The 17,952-nt window shown below is 39.0% G+C and overlaps 1 protein-coding gene across 1 annotated transcript; it reads right to left on the bottom strand.

Moving 5' to 3' along the window:
• Window positions 1-377: 377 nt before the first annotated feature.
• On the bottom strand, window positions 378-1,193 carry LOC149676463 (uncharacterized). The gene has a single exon (XM_089838749.1). It carries the CDS (start codon window positions 1,191-1,193, stop codon window positions 378-380), a length of 816 nt encoding a protein of 271 aa, XP_089694875.1.
• Window positions 1,194-17,952: the final 16,759 nt, after the last annotated feature.

The following is a 17,952-nucleotide window of genomic DNA, read 5'->3' as shown; positions in this document are numbered from 1 at the left end:
GCTTCAACTATACAGGGTGTTTGTGAAAGGTCCATCAATAATGAAAGGGCGTATTCATTGGGCCATTTTGAGTCGAAAATGTTCTATGACATTTTTCCGTTCGGGCCACTGTTTTCAAGTTATGATTGGAGTAATTTACGGATGACCCCTTAAATTTAATTAAGAAATTGAAAGACAGCGCTAATTTAATGAAGGGGTCATCCCTAAAATATTCAAATCATAACTCGAAAACCGTGGCTCGGACGGCAAAATGTCATAGAACATTTTCGACTCAAAATGGCCCAATAAATACGCCCTTTCATTATTGATGGACTTTTCACAAACACCCTGTATTTTGTTGACTATCCACTTTATTTTGGTTTCCATTCTTATTTCGGTTATTTTTTATCCAAAATAGTGAGAGACAAATTTTGCGGAAATCGTTTGCTTGGAGATAGAATATTAGGGTTGACAGATTTGAAAGTGGTGAAAGTTTTAGGGCCTGAAGGGGTTAAAGGTTGGTTTTGACTATTTTCGGTTCCTACGTTCTTTTTCCCTCTCTTCCTTTTTGGCTGGTTTTCTTTAAGAGAAGGATCATCAGTGAAATGTTTTCCGACTAATTGGGGTAAGATAGCTTTTTTAAAAAACTTTTCTGCCTTTGGGCATTCAGATTTCCAGAAATCCTCATCCGGGAATACTCTGTCAATACAGAAATCTACATTTGTCCATACGCAAAAATCGACGTAGAGTCTTTCCGTGACAAACAACTGGGCCTGTACTTGAGAGTAGTATTCGTGATTTCTGTTAATTTTTGAGATTTCAGTTAGGCAGAATTTTGGCTGAAGAAGTCCTTCCTTGTACGATTGATCCTTTAAAGAATGGGGGCATTTCACTTCCAATATTCCCTTGCCGCAACAGTCGCAACAAACGAAACCGTCGGGAGACGCCCCGAGAAAAGGGTATTTTGGATTAAGGCAAAGGCCTGCAATTTCCCATTGAAAATTATTGTGCTTTTGTTCCATTTCCTTTACATATTCCTTTCTCATGACTTCCTCATTTGTAATGCCCCACTTTGTAGCATTAGTTTCGAACTTGTGCGAATTTGGATAGCAAATTACTGAGATTAAGGAAGCCGATGGGTTTTCAGGGTTGCTATGGCAGGCTCTATGGAAATTTGAGGCGGTAATTCTACCTGCTCGAAAATGATTCCACATTTTGCTTTTGCTTTGCAGTTTGCTTTTTTCCTAAACCTTCTTGGCTTGTTCCGCGGTAAAATCGATCTTGATACTTTCACAATGTTTTAAAAGATCATCGAAAGATAGTCCCTTGGTTTTCTCATCAAAGAGCTCCGTTAACAGAATAGGGAAAGCCTCGTTAATACATTTTGGAATATATTCGGCCTGGTAATTTCGATTCGTGCTGAAATACGCCGCCTTCTCACCATGACTAAATAACTTGTCGGCAAGCCTTTTATGATCAGCGTCAGTGGCCATTGGTACATGGTTTTGAACCAATACACAAGATACTTTTTTGGATGAGTGACCAGTTAAAGAATTGTCCGGATCTTCTATGACAGATGAATTTTCTACAGTTTCTATGGGGGCTACGAGTGAGTCCAAATGTTTCCTCCTTGCTGTGGCAGAACTAACATTCATTTCGGCAACTGGCACATATAAAACATTCTTCAAGATGGGGACTGACCAATATGCTTTAACTCCAGTTACGGTTGTTTTTTCCCGAAATCTGACTGCATAATCCACGTAAAAAATAAGGCTGCAACGTGGGAGCAAGATTCATCTAACCCAGCCATGCAATTGCAATGGCCGCAGGTTATAGATGAGTTATTGGCATTCACAATCACCCAGGGTTTAAGTGGTGGCTCGTTTAATCTTTGGGAGTGCATAACCTAGAATATATAGGTATAAATGAACAACAGTTCACTTTAAAACCAAAAAGCTTTCTAAATACTTACAGTGCCTTGGACTAGAATGTGACTATCAAACGTTTTCACCAGTACCTCTCGTACAAACCCACTGACAAACTGATTATAACCCGTTAAACTTTTATAGTTTTTCAATTGCTCCTTGCTATAGGGCGATATTCCTTCGATTAAATAGCAGTAAATATCAGAAAAGGAAACAGGTGGCAGGTATTGGAAAGTTTCATGTTGATCAGGCTTCACTACTTTACAATCTTGGTTCTTCAACAAATATGGGTCTACATTATTAATGTACTCAATTTTTACCTTGTATCTGTTTTGAACATGTGCCTCTAAACTATTAAAATAATCCGACTTTTCCATGTTGATGGCTAAGGAGTCAATAATCAATCTAAAAGCCCATGGTTTACTGTACAAGGCATAGAAACTTGCGATTAAAATGGCGGCACCTTTTTCCAATCACTAAAAAATTACAAAGACCACAGATTTTCATGTGTGCTAGTCCCGAAGTATAGGCATATCGTTTATGGATCTATCTATAAGCAGACGACAAAATTGGGCTGATACTACTCTATTCGTTAAAACAATTTTGATCCTATTGAATCAGTCATACTGTGATGTTACGTTATCATTTTATAAACTATTTGTTACCAACAGTGGATTGTTTAATTCATAAGTAACAGTGGTACTGGTTAATCCAGGAGGACAGTGTCGTTATATAAGTTAATTAGTGAAATAATTTTCAGGTTTACATAGCAGATTCTCTCAACGTAACCACGTTAGAAACGGAGGGTTACGTTGTTTGCTATTTCCACAGTCCACATTGCCGTTGTTTATTGGTTTAAATTGCTATGAATTGTATAGGTATTTGATTTAATTACTGGTATCCAAGCTAAACTATATAATAACATCATTCATTAACATATTATCACAAACCTAGAACAGGATATGATAAAAATTGAACGCAATGTGTTGGAAATAATCAAAAACTCCTCTAAACATTAGAATTAAGGTGAATTAATTGTTGAAAATCATTTTATAAGCTTAATGAGCACTGACGACAAGTCAATTTCAACGTAATTAAGTATAATTAACGTGAAATTAAACCCCAAATATACATTTTTTGGATGAAAACTCAGATAACTCTTAAATGATGTTCTTGATTAAGATTGTATCTACCCAAGCCGTTGGTAAAGCCCCATGTTTTCTCTTTCACGCTTAAGCTAATTTAAATTATCTCCAAAGTACCATAATAGGCGCGAAATTCAAAAGTTTAGCGTAAAATGAGAATCGAAAACTCCACTAAAAATTGCAATTTAGGTGATGCATACATTTAAACTCATTTTATAACCTAAATGTACGCTGCCAAAACACAATCCTACGTTATTTTTAACTCAATTTAATATAATTAACGTGAAATTAAACCAAAATATACATTTTTAGATAAAAGCTCAAATAACATTTAAATAAACTGTTTAATTATGATTAAAACTACCCAAGCCATTGGTAAAGCCCAACATTTTCTATTTCACACTTAAGTTAATTTAAACTATCTTTTAAGTACAGTAATTGCCGCGAAATTCAAAAGTTTAGGGTACCATAATGATGAGTATATGGCAAAAATATTAAACTGCACTAAACATTGCAATTAGGGTTAAAAATTCAAATAAATTTTAAGCTTAATCCACTCTAACGCACCACGCTCAAATTAAGATTAAAACATCACAAGTTTTTCGTACAGCCACAGTAGTTTCCTATTTCACTTTCAAATTAATTTAAATGATCATTAAAATATATCAAAAGCGCAAACATTAAAATTTTAGGGTAATTGCAATTAAAGCTAATATTTTATTGAAACTTGTATTATAAACTAAATCCACACTAGATAATTAAGATAAGCCGTTAAATTAAACTCGATCAAGTATAATTAATGTGAAATTAACCCAAAATACGAATGTTTTGGGTAAATTCATGGATACCTTATAATTAAACTAACAAATTAAAATTAAAACTACACTTATCTTTCACCCAGCCTCCACTTTCCTGTTTAATTCTTACGATTAATTAAATTGTCATTTAAAAGCATTTTTCCCCATTTTGAAAAGAGAGCCATTGAAAAGGAGCGATATTTAAAAGTTATGGGGCAAAATAGTGATCGTTCCGCAAGAGTCAAACAGTCACGCCTCTAAAGTTTGCAGTTAGGGAGAATTTCTTGTTCAAACTCGTATAATAAACTGAAATAACACTAGTAAAAGAAGATAAGCCGTTAATTTCAATTTAATAACCATATTTAACGTGAAATTAATTGAAAACAATATGTTTTTTGGGTAACTATAGATAACCCTGAACTGAAATAATAAAATAAGATCAAACTACGCGACTTGTTCTTTCAGCCTAAATTTTTTCCTATTTATCGCTAAAATTAATTACATTATCACTATAATACATTAATAGGCTCCAAATACAAAATTTTAGGGTAAGGAATGTGTCAAAATGAAACTTTTACATTTAAATTTTAATATATCATTTACATAGTTCGCAAAATCACCAGCAACAATTTTATCTGGCAACATTCAATGTAATAATGTTGCCAATAAAACCAGGGTCTCTAGCCCATAACTAAGCCACATCGCTAGCCATCTCTCTCTATCCCTAATTTATTAAATTTTCTTCTTCTGAAATATCACCTAGCATACCAGTCAAGTGGGCGGAGCAACAGAAAATTTTAAAGCAGTCTTACGAAAAGTCTTGGAATTTGGGCCTCAAATTACAACCTCTAATCTGTTTGGTACTCATCAACGTCAACGTAAATGTTCAATGCGACTACCATTGTGGTGCAGGCACTCTTCATCTGTTCATGTCTCCCAATAACTTTACAAGCAACGAACTCATGACGCAGGAAGTCCAAGTAAATGCCTTCAGAGAGAGAGGGTCTGAAAATTTGGTTTCCAAGAATGCCCACCCAAAAATGCACGTTATGAAGGATTAAGGTACCATCCCTAAATAGCCTCGTCAGAGAACAGTACCTTTCTAAAAATAATGGATCGGCTTCAACTATTTCACGCAAGGTTTTGCCGTCTTGAGTAATCCTCGTAAACATCATATTCAATTTGCCCTGGTTTGAATACACTGGCATTTTGCTAAGAGACGAGACTAATTAAATTCGAACCTAACTGCTACGTAACGACGATTACTTTTCACTACGGCCTTTTTTCTCGGTTGCACAGACAACTCGGACCTTCTTCAAAGTTATTCCCAAAGAAACCTTTATGTTTTCCTTATTTTGTCCAAAGTTTAAGGTTAGGAGTGTTTAAAAATTGGCCAACCATTATTACAATGGTTTTTTTACAGTATTTGTGCCTTTTTAACTGGCGTATTGTTACAATTGTAACACTACAGACCTTGTATTTCTAATGGGACCGGCAATACCGCAACCAAAGCCGCAACACTGAGCCGAAAAACCAGGATGGTAATTGTTTGGACCTATTAGGTCAGGACATTGGAGGACCAAACATACCGTGGTGTCACGTGTCGAACGTTAAAGCGACCTTCACCATTATACACACCATGACCTGCTCAAGCTGGCAATCTTTGAAAACTCAACTTTGAGTTGATGTTCAGGGTCTTTCAGTGTAGCAGCTAAGTAGTAGAATTACAGTAGTTAGTCTCGTTTCCTAGCAAAATGCCAACCTGTTCTAACTAGGACAAATTGGACAGCACGTTTATTTTGGGTGAAGTTCGCGGTAACGTTCAACTAAAGGCAGTGCTTTATGCCGAACGGTCTTCACACCGACAGCATTCGGATGCGAGCACCTTCGTGATTTCGGTAGTGCAAGATCGTGAACGTAGAAGAGACTGTATAGTCTGTAATGAGGATAGAGACTTTGACATCGTAGATAGTTATGAAGCCAATCTCATGCTAGTAGTAGAGCGGTGGAACATGAAGTTGCACTAAGCCATTCTACTGTTCGTGCCAGTTTACAAGGGCATTACTACCGGCATAATCATATCCCCTACATCAAGCCTTAACGGCAATACCATTAGTCTTACCATGCGTCATGAGTTTAGTGGTTGCAAATGTAATGCAAGACACGTAAAATCCTCTGGAAGAGTGCCTCAACCACAATGGTAGACACTTTGAATATTTACGTTGAGTTGTTTACCAAACAGTTTAGAGGTTGCAATTTGAGACGTAGGTTCTTAGAGACTAAAGGTACGTCCGCACTAGGCGTAAATTTTCCCTCGCCACGCTACGTACGCTACGCTCGCCACGCACGCCGAGAAAAACCACTGTCCGCACTTGGCAAATTTTCGCGCCACCGCGCTGGGCGAAGGAGGCGAAGAGAGAAAAAATGTTCGCCAAGTTGAACTTTTTACGTCGGTCTCGCCGGCGTTGGTGGCGTACAGACTGTTAAAAAAGTCTTTGCGCGTTGCAGTTTTCGCACATATTTTACTATATTTCAAAAACTATTCAAGCTAGCGCTCTGGAATAAAGTGCGTTATAAAAGTTTTGCATTTCCCTTTCATATTTTACCCGTTTCACAGTTGTTCTTTTCATACTTTTACCGGAAACCGGAAGTGTCAAATTTATCAACTTTGAAAATATTGGATTCTCGAGGTTATAATTTCGATTTTTGGATTCCATGGGGTCGATTCATATTTGAAAAGTTTTCACCAAATTCAATTCGGATGAATAGGTCACGAGTAATCAGCCTTTATTCAAAATCTGGCAACTTCGATTTAAATGGCGATAATTCATAATCGAGTATCGAATCTTTGTCGTAATAATGCTTGTTAGATCTTATGGCACTTTATGCATATATAAATTATTGGTCTTGTGGCGCGATACTTTGAAACAATTCAGACGCTCGTTAAAGGGATGGTGAAGTGGAAAATTAAGTAATTTTTTATTGATTCTTCTATAAGACCAATCTGCATAGTGAATTATCAGGAAATAACACCGAACGATTTTTATACGTCAATTAGTTTGAAGTTTCATGGATAATTTTAAACAAGGATCTCCGACCATTCGTGTAGAGCCCTGTCCTTTTATAAACAATTTTCTCGTGGCACGTTCCGTGTTGAATCAATTTATCGCAAGATTTTAAAAAATTTGCGTGATGTGACAATTTGCGGCGCGAGACATGGAGCGTGCCACGAGAATTTTGTTAACAAAAAGGCACGGCGTTACGCGATTGGTCGGAGGTCCTTATTTAAAATTATTCTTAAAATCTTAGCCGAATTTGAATATTAAAATCAATGGGAGGTATTTCCTAAATTTTTCATTATGCAGACTGGACTTATAAGAACCGATAAAAAATCACTTTAATTTCCACTTCCCCTCCCTTTAAGAGAAAACTCGCGTCTTTTGAAGAGGATAAGCGGTTTGAAAATATTGTTATTTAGGCCATGATATCATAATATTTAGAACTCGTATTAATTACGCCTAGGTCTTCAGCCCGACTCATTGCAGCCTAGTGAAAATCTCATTCATGATGGCATATGCGCTTCACGAGATCCCTTCAAATAGACATATTCGACTATTCCATTTAAGAAACCACTTCAGAGGAAATGGCTTCTATGCTAGGAAGGTTGGCTACGCGATTGAGCTTCGCTAAACGGAGCCTGGGGTTGCCCACAGCCTCCCGCGTTTAGCGCAAATGTGAGGCAATTGAAAGATTTTTATTTTAGAAGCAGAAATAGGCAACAGAGTAATCTGGGCGCCCGTCAAAGTTCCGGACCCCTTTCCTCGGACGGTGGGATATGAAAGAAGAAGCTTGTCATAGCGACAAAGGTAAAAAGGAATTACGTATTTTTCGCCGTCCCAGTAAGCAACGTCATAAAAGCCTAGTTTAAGTGAACCAATCTGAAATTTTAAACTTTTTATTACGTGTTGGAGGGAGGGGCTCTATACTGGGCTATGAGTCGGACTGAATTAAACGCTAACCGTTCTCTATTCCTACCTCTAAAATTAAATCTATCTCTGTTGAGGCTTAATAATAAAGCCGACCGCAACCAAAGCATGGGCAAAGGCGTATTTCACAACTGACGTTCAAATGGAAAAGCCTAAAAATTAAATGAAAAAAAAATTAATGCCGGTAAGAATGATCACAACTGAAAATAACAGCTAACAGCTAAAACGAACCCGAACGGTAAAAACTTGAAGTTGGTCTCTCTGCGCTGCTGGTCTGCTACTCCTTTCGTTTATTTTCTATGGCAAAAATACTAACTTTGGGAGGTATTGGGATATTAGGTCATTTTGTGTTTTAAGGCTTTTATTGTGTAGGAAAGAAAACGACCCTGTTTAAAGAAACTTTGGATAAATTTTAATATTTAGTTAAAAGTTGAAATTTATTTATAAAATTTGGACGAAAATTTTTAAATAACAAGACTTCCTTTGAGTTTCAAATTGAAGAATTTTCGTGTGCTTTATTGAACTATTTTTTACATAAAAGACAGTCACACTCAGTTTCAATTGTTGCTTTTATTGGACATCCCCTAGCCGTTAAAGGAAGGATGAAGAGGAAAATAAAGAAATTTTTCTTATTATAAGACTATTATATGCGCAGTGAAACATCCAGGAATTACAGTCTCCGAATGATTTTAAAATTCAAATTAGGTTCAGATTTTTAAGATAATTTGAAATAAGCACCACTGACTAATAGCTTAACGCCCTGCTTTCCTGTTAACAAAATTTCCGTTGCACGCTGTATATCTCGCGCCACGATAGTCACATCGCAAGCAACTTTTATTAAATATCGCGATAAATTTCATTCGGCATGGAGCGTGCCACGAGAATTTTGTCAATAGGAAGGCAGGGCGTTACGCGATGGGTCGGAGGTCATTATTTAAAAGTTTCCGTAAAATCTGAACCTAATTGGAATTTCAAAATCATTCGGAGATATTTCCTGGATGTTTCACTATGCAGAATGGTCTTATAATTAGTAGAAGAATCGATAAAAAATTATTTGATTTTTTTATTATATACCCTCCCATTAAACACATTCTTAATCGTATTCTAAAAGAAAGACATAAACTCTAATGAAATTAGGAGGTAAAGCATTGTAATATTTGCAAGTTGAGAAAACCAAAATATTACCTCTCCGTGTCGAGAAGACTTTCACTACCCCATTAAACAACCTAAATATGCATCTATCGCTTTTTATTGCTTTGCAACCTCAGGAAGTTTATTTTAAAATAGTAAATTGTTCAAACGTTTTCAATATCTCTAACTTGCATGTGGAAACTACTCTCTCGCTATACTCCAACAATTTTCTTGGTTTGCCAGTATGATTGGTAACATTTTTCCATATCAAAGCCATAGATATAGTAAAACTATAAAAGGTCTAGATCCACTTCCCTGGGTTAGACTTAACGAAAAAACGCGGAAGTGACAATTAACGAGCAGACAACCACGATTTTTCGGTAGCCGTATAAAACGCCATCTGTCGAGTGAAACTAGAGGTGACAATTATTAACTCTCACTTGAAATTTCAATTGGGCTCACGCGATATTAGAATTAGGCGTAACAACTATGTTCGAGTATCGCTGAAGGTTAATTAGTACACGGCTAGGAATTTTACTAAAAATAACTACTTGAGTCCGATAAATTTCCAGGTGTGTTATTTTTACACACCGACAACGCAAAAGGTCAGCCAAGCAGCAGAGAAACTACTATTGGAATGGAAAGACAACTATTCCAGTTAAGCAGCTATGGTTGTCTACACGAGAATACTTTATTTCCTTTCTTAAGACGTCTATAAACTTTCCTCGAATAATTTTCAGGGTTATTTAACAAAAGGGTTACATTTTTATATAGGCCTACTGCTCAGTGTTTACCTCGGTAATTAAGATGTCCATTTTCAACTCATAAACATTTTATTTAAGCGCTGACTTCCCTAAACCTAACAATAACATCGTGAATCATATCCCCTGTGATATCACTATATGTTGGCATTTTCACGAAATTTCTAGGATTCACCAACCTTGGTAATCCAACTTTATCCGTGAAGGGCCCGCATCTGTGTATCACAGCTGGATTCTGAAACATCAAACTTAGCGACGAAGTATTTAATATTTTCCAATGTAGAGTATCACATTCCGTGTGATATCACCCTATATAGGTAATTCCACGGAAGTTCTAGGATTCACCAACCTTGGAAATCCAACTTTATCCGTGAAAAAACCACATCTGTGAATCACACCTAATATAGAGTATCATATCCCGTATGATAACACCACTTGTAGGTTATTCTCACGGAAGTTCTAGGATTCACCAACCTTGGAAATCCAACTTTATCCGTGAAAAGCCTGCATCATTGTCTCACACCTGGGATATGAACCTTCGAACTCTACATAACATTTGTCATTTCATTTAAACAGTATATCATATTTAAATGTTCCCTTTCTCTAACTTACATTACAACGAACAACAAGTAAATCTGCTTAAAAGTTAATTTGAATCAAAAAACCCACTTGCACGCGGGAAAAAAGATTCTGGGAAAACCCAAATGGGGAAAAAACCATTAACATATATCAAAATTTAACATTATCATAATTGTCTTCAATACAAAACGTCGTATTAAAAGATTGCGATGCTTTTTCGAAATGAAAGGCTCAGTAGACTTTAACGATTGTCCAGAGAATGAAAGACGTCTCCAGAATTTCACATATGAGGAGAGATTGATGAACGTAATGCTTCATTAGGCTTTCAAACGTTTAGAACAAACCTTTTAAAGAATGGAGTTTTTTAATTGAGAAACAGGTTTTCAATGACACCAAAATTATTGCATTCTTTTTAATTCATTTTAATGGACTAATATTCCATTCTTATTAATCCCCAATCCTACTAATTAAAAAGAAAAGTGTTCCTCCCAAGGATCCAACTACCGAAGCACCGCCTCCTAGCTTTCGCTTCTGCGGAGATTTTAGAAAGTTAAATAGCGTAACTATTCCCGATGTCTATCCTATTCCATTAATTAGGGCTCAACTAGACAGATTGCTAGGAAACAAATATTTCTCTGTCCTCGATCTCAAAGACGGGTTTTGGCAGGTAGAACTCAGCGAAGAAAGCAAACAATACACAGCTTTTGTAACCCACAAAGGGTTATTCGAATTTAATGTCATGCCCTTTGGATTGATTAACGCACCTGCGACTTTCCAAAGGCTTATGGAATTTGTTTTCAAAGACTTTTTGACTGAGCGTGCCGAAATTTATTTCGATGACTTTCTGACAAAAACCCAAACGATAGAGAAGCATTTGGAAGTACTAGAGCAGGTGTTAGAGCGCATGCGCCAGGTTGGATTAACTTGTAAGAGAGAAAAATGCAATTTTCTACTAAAAAAGATTAAGTATCTGGGCTTCATGGTTAGTGAAGAGGGGATAGAAACTGAGAACTCAAAGACCTTGGCTATCAGGAAAAACCCGAGACCTACTAATCTGAAGGAGGTTAGATCCTTTTTGGGAATGTGTGGTTGGTACCGAGAGTTCATCGACCATTTCGCGGAGTTGGCCCTCCCCTTGACAAATCTCACAAAGGGCGCCAAAACTACCAAAATCGAATGGACAGATGAATGCGAAAAGAGTTTTGAGTCCCTTAAAGACGCCCTCATCCAACCCCCCATTCTCACCTTTCCTGATTATGGTCTCCCCTTTTTCCTAAGAACGGACGCTAGCTTGATAGGCCTAGGCGCCGTGCTGTACCAAATTGACCCCCGCGGTAAAGAAAGAGTTATTTCATTCGGAAGTAAAAAATTAAAGGACACTGAAACTCGTTACCATGCGACGGAACGAGAATTATTAGCAGTCGTATGGAGTATTAATAAGTACCGCCATTACGTCGACAGTGTTCCTTTTACGTTAGTAACTGATAACAGCGCATTGCAATGGTTAGCCCGAATGAAAAACTCCTCTTCTAAACTAACAAGGTGGGCGGTCGAACTCCAGGAGTTCAACTTTAAAGTAGTACACCGAAAAGGGAAAGAAAACTTAGTGGCTGACGCGTTGTCGCGCAACCCTATAGATACCCCAGATCAATCTTACACCGAATCAGAGAGATTCGAAGATATCTGCAGTTTTACAGACACAAATGATTTCCGAGTATCGGATAATCCAGTAATTTGTGCCACAACTCCGCCCATTACGCCAGCTCTACTCCGCGACCTTAAACTCTTGGCTTCTGCCCAAGACGTTGACCCACAATTAGGTCCTTTAAAAGTGTATTTGTTGACAGGTAACCTTCCGCCAAGATCAAAGCTAACGCGCCGCATTATGCGTAAAGCGCCCCATTATAGCGTCTCAGAGGATGGTGTCCTTTATTTTCTTGCGGAAAGCCGCTCTTGTCAACACGCGGGACGTTTGTCTAACCCTATAGCTTGGCGCCCAGTAATTCCAGTCGCTCTCCGTCCCAATGTTTTGTTTGAACTCCACGACCATCCTACGTCAGGACACTTCGGAATGGAGAAAACACTATGGCGATTGCGACAGACGGTTTACTGGGACAATATGGCCGCGGATTGCATAAAATACGTGGCTTCCTGCGATAAATGCCAAAAATATAAAGCGCCTAACCAACAGCCGGCTGGCTTGTTAGGTACGATCATACCCACGGAGCCCTGGGAAGTAATAGCAGCGGACCTGATGGGTCCCCTTCCAAAAAGCTCTAAGCGAAATACGTTTCTTTTAGTCTTCGTAGACAATTTTTCGAAATACGTGGAACTGTTTCCTCGCCGCGTTGGGACCTCTGTCTCAATAGCTCGCAAAATGACAGACGAGGTGTTCACACGCTATGGGGTTCCACGTAGACTAATCGTTGACAATGGAAGTCAGTTTAATTCGAAATATTTTAAGACAGTTTGTACCGATTGGGGCGTTAAGATTAGCAATACCACAACCTATCACCCCCAATCCAATCCGACGGAGAGAGAAAATAGAACCATTAAGCCTATGCTCGCAACCTACGTCGAAGACCAACATCAGAAGTGGGATGAAAATTTACCCCTTCTTGCAATGGCGATGCGTTCCGCCATGAACACCACAACGGGCCTAAGCCCTTATTTTATGTTAACTGGGAGGGATATGAAACTTCCCTTGCAAAGAGTGTTAGAAAAGGATGGGTCAGCTGAACCCGAAAGCTTAGCTCATTACGTCGAGGAGCTTGTTAGTCGCTCCGGAATGATCGGTGACGTTGTCCTGGCCGCTCGAGCTACAGCCCACGATAAACAAAAGGCTTTATACGATGCCAAACACGTTCCCGTTTCATATGACATTGGTGACCTTGTACTCCTAAAAACTCACCCCTTGTCTAACAAAGACGATAGAATTGCTAAAAAGCTGTGTCCACGCTTTGACGGCCCATACGAAATTGAGGGACAGTCGTCCGACGTTAATTACTCTCTGATTGATAGGAGAGGTAGCAAAGTAGTTAAGTTAGGAACCCATCACGTAACAAACCTAAAACGCTATGACGCCAGAACGTCCGACCTCTTGCAAACAGTCCCTCCTGATTCGAACCTTACGGTCGTTTCTACCGATGACACCCTAAATTCCCCAGCTAACACTACCTGTAAAACTAAATCTACTAGTAAAACTAAGGCTACTATTCAAACGAAAACCACTAGAGATAAAACCCCTTCTCACGCACCCGTTGGTACGGGTAGGCCACGTCGCGTTACAAACCCAATCAAAAGATACCCGAATTGAAATTTCTCGCCTTGCTCGGTCGTATTGTTTTTTGTTTTATTTTGTTTGTTTAAATTTTTGTCGCGAAGTGTTTTATTAGTGCTCACTATTGTTAAAATTTCTCAAATCGCCCAATAGTGTGTCGTTGTTTTAATCTTTTGTTTTCGTTTTGTTTTGTCGGTTTATGATAACGCCTTGTTAATCTACTTTTAATCGGCTTGGCTAATGTATAGTTTTTAAGTTATTACACCTTGCTTATCCTCTGTATAACCAAGCTTGGTGGGGGGGTATTGTAACACCCGTATTTGGCTCCCCTCCCCAAGCAATATAAAAGTATCGAAAAGGTATTTTTCCTACTGAAAAATACCTCTTAGTCATCTCAAGAGAGATGCCCCAAAAAACCCACGGGTCCAGCGCTTTGCGCGCTGACCACGTGATGGAAAGTTTTTTCGCCTATCATCCCAAAACCCCTTTTGTCCGCGAGAGGCGTTAAGCCGGGGTTGAGGGAGAGGAAAAGACAGTTCTAACCAAGAGATGGTTGAGAGAGGTTAAAAGGTTTTTCTTTGACTAAATTCATGTAAATAAACTTATGTTTTTTTTTATATCCTCAACGTGCGGTTGGACTCAATTATTTTGTAGTTCTAAGGCAAATAAACCCCTCTCGCTGCTCAATACGCGATTGCCCGCTACACAACAAGACCTTACTGGAAGAGAGCGCGTAGTTAGTTATGCAAGTCGACGATTAAATACTGCCAAAGAAAAGTATCACTCCTCTGAATTAGAAGCTTTGGCCCTTATTTGGGCTGTGGAACGTTTCCGCCCCTACCTCTACGGAAAAGAATTTAAAGCCATTACCGATAATAGCGCACTAACCTGGCTTGATAAGAAGAAGGAATTAACTTCAAAGTACGCTAGATGGGCCTTACGACTTCAAGAGTATACCTTCAGTATTATTCATCGACCAGGAAAATTACACCAAAACGCGGACATATTATCACGGGCTCCAGTGGACCCACCGACGTACACATGTCTTGCAGAAGAGATCCCTCTCTTATTCACTCATGTCAAGGGTTATACGCCAGCCGAAATTGCACTAGCGCAACAATCTTTACCAAAGCTAAAGGGGATTATGGATCGTCTACAAAGTCAATTGGAGTCACCGCCAGACATGGCCTACGAGCTTCGTGACGAAGATACTCCGTTTTCTCTGAGACAGGGCATACTATTCCGTAAAAACCCTTATAAAAATAGGGGTGGTCGAACCAGCCTTTTGGTAATCCCTCCAAGCATGCGGCGAGAAGTCATGAGTCTAGCCCACGACTGCGAAACGGGTGGTCACCTGGGCGTAGAAAAAACCTTTTTTAAAATTGTCGATCGTTACTGGTGGCCACGATGCCGAAAATATATACAGAAATATGTGGCCAGTTGTCCTAAATGTCAATTACGAAGAGCTCCAAATAGAAAACCAGAAGGGTTTTTACAACCGATTCCCCCACCTTCTAGACCTTTTCAAGTCATAGGAATCGACCACCTTGGACCATTTCCTACCACACCTTCGGGGAACAAACATCTATTGGTAGCCGTCGATTATCTAACTAAGTGGATCATAGTTGAAGCCGTTCCCACAACGGAATCCGCTTACGTGGCCGATTTTCTTGAAACCAAAATTATTCTTCAGCATGGTACCCCGGAAGCAGTGATAAGCGATCGTGGCTCTGCCTTCCTGGGAAAGAAAACGGCGGATACCCTCTCCACCCACCATATAAAACACCTACCTACGACAAGTTATCACCCTCAAACTAACGGCTTAACGGAAAAAACAAACGGGTCCTTAACAAATATCGTGGCTCATTTCGTTCGCAATGATCAATCAGACTGGGACAAGCAAATGCACTACGCTTGTTTCGCGCTAAATACCGCTAAGCAAGACACTACTCGAAGAAGCCCGTTCGAACTGGTCTACGGACGCTTACCAGTAATACCGGGAGAAAACGCCATCCAGCATCCTAGCGACGATCAAATTAGTGACTTTCGGTCTGACACATTTGAGCACGCTTTAGACGAAATGCGAAAAATCGCGAGGGAAAACATCTGTTTAGCCCAAGACAAACAAGCCAATCAATATAACAAAAGACGGGAGGAAGCTACCTCGTACCAAGAGGGAGATCTGATCATGGTACGGGACTTTAGGCGTATTAAAGGAAAATCAACCAAGTTACTAGCAAAATTTAAAGGCCCTTACCAAGTCATTAGACGCGTAAACAACCTGACGTACCAGGTTCAGGACCCTCCTTCCACTCGTACCAGAAAGACCCACCGAATTTTTACAGTGAACGTGTGTCACATGAAGCCTTTTCACCTCCGAGACACTCATGACCTAGACAAATACGATGACAATTTCTCCAACCTGGATAGCGGTTCCGATAACGATTCTGGTACAGAGTGGTACTCCGACTCAGATACCCAGATCAGCGAGGATGAAGCGAACTTTGAGGATGAAGCGAACTTTCCAGCTCAAAAACCCGAAGACGAACCCGCAATTACTACTTCAGAACACCAACAGAGTCTTAGACGCAGTTTAAGAAATACAAAAGCACCAGAACGATATGGAATTCACGTTTAACCTAACTAGTATATTTTTAATTAGTTTTCTTATCCCTTCGTTTTGAATTTCGCTCATTTTTATTTTTGTTCTTGTTATTATTATTATTTATATTTTTTTTGAGGGGTGAATTGTTTAGAACTAGCATAGTTAGAACGGTTACGCTAGAAATTAACTCCCACTGTATTGGTTTTTCAAATGTAATTTAATCCAGTAATTTCCTTTGGATTCTAAGAATAATAACTATAAATTGATGTTGCTGTCGCGAGTTTTAAGTACCATTGATACTGGTAAAATGCCACCATGGCCACATTGTTCTTGATTATCTTCTTAATTTATTTTATCCATTGTTTAATTTTTCGTGTCTGAGGACAGCCAGTTTTCTTTTCTGGTGGGGAAGAGTTGTCACGCTCACTTTCTAAGCTTTCCTTTTTTCCCCTCTTTTTTTTATTGACACAAGCGTTCCTTTTTTTAACAGGGGTCGGTATCCCCTCCCCCCTTTTTTATTGACACTTCAACTCTTTCCCTCTGGAGTGGAAAATAACCTGGGCCCCACAGGAGACTAAAAAAATACCCAACTGTACCGAAATGGGGTAAACAACTTCACTTGTATTTTTGATTTTAAGAAAGATGGTCAGAAAATAAATCGTGTTCTCTAAAGTTGCAATCTCTCTCTAATTTTTAAAAACCCGCGTAACACAATGGGTGACATCTATTTAAAGTACAGTTTAAAGCATAAAATAGCAGGCTGAAAGGCAGGGATTGAACTTGTTTCGGTTTTTTTTTCTTGGGCTACAACCTCTACATCAATAAGCCTAGACTGATCCGGGCTAGTTTTTGACTTGTTCAATGGGTAAATACCCTTAATAGTTACTAAAATAGCCCGCTAGAAGGCATGGCTCGTATAATTATATAATTAATATATTTTAGTTTTGGTTTGAGTCTGGAGGATGACGTCATAGTCACCCAGGTTGAAAGCACCCTCTACGATTAGGGCTGGTCCTGACTTGTTTTTAATTGATTCTATGGGTAAATTACCTTATTAGTTACTAAAATAATCCGCTAGAAGGAGGGTCTGGTTGTAAGTTTTTTAAATTTGGTACCTTTTACTAGTAGGGCTGGTTCGAACTTGTTCATGACCATTGAACGGGTCACAGCTATTAATGGTTACTAAAATAGTCCGCTAGGAGGGGCTGGAGAGAAGTTTTTTAAATATGGCGCCAATAATTTCATATTAGTTTGAGTTGGAAGGATGATGTCATAGACGCCCAGGTTAAAAGCAGCTTTACCAGTAGGGCTGGTAGTCCTAGCTTGTTTGGGGGGTTATTAAATAGGTTATTTCCCCTTAATAGCACGCTGGAAGGTAGGACTGAAGGTAAGCTTTTTCAAATTCCGGGCTGGTTTGGGTTTATTAAAGGGGTACCGCCCATTACTAGCACCCTAGCAGGCAGAGTAAGATTGGGGGATGACGTTAAGATTGAATATAGCTTGTTTTTGTTTTGATTAAGAAGATGACGTCATGGGTGTTGAAAATAACACAAGGTAGGAACTCGTGGTAGTCTGGGGCTATTAAAAGTGGGTTAAACCCCCCTTAATAGCATGGTGGAAGGCAGGGTAAGTCAGGTAGGATTTTTTTATGGCCCAATCTTTGGTTGGAGGGTTAATCCGGGCTTGTTTGGGGAAAAATGGGTTAAACCCACCCCCGTTAATATTCATAGACGGCGACATAGCACGGTGGAAGGCAGGGTATGT

Source organism: Phalangium opilio, unplaced genomic scaffold (genome assembly GCF_054372755.1).
Source record: "Phalangium opilio isolate 3A_F unplaced genomic scaffold, DU_Popi_V2 ptg000046l_1, whole genome shotgun sequence".
Classification (NCBI taxonomy): domain Eukaryota; kingdom Metazoa; phylum Arthropoda; class Arachnida; order Opiliones; family Phalangiidae; genus Phalangium; species Phalangium opilio.
This window is presented reverse-complemented; position numbering and strand designations above follow the sequence as displayed.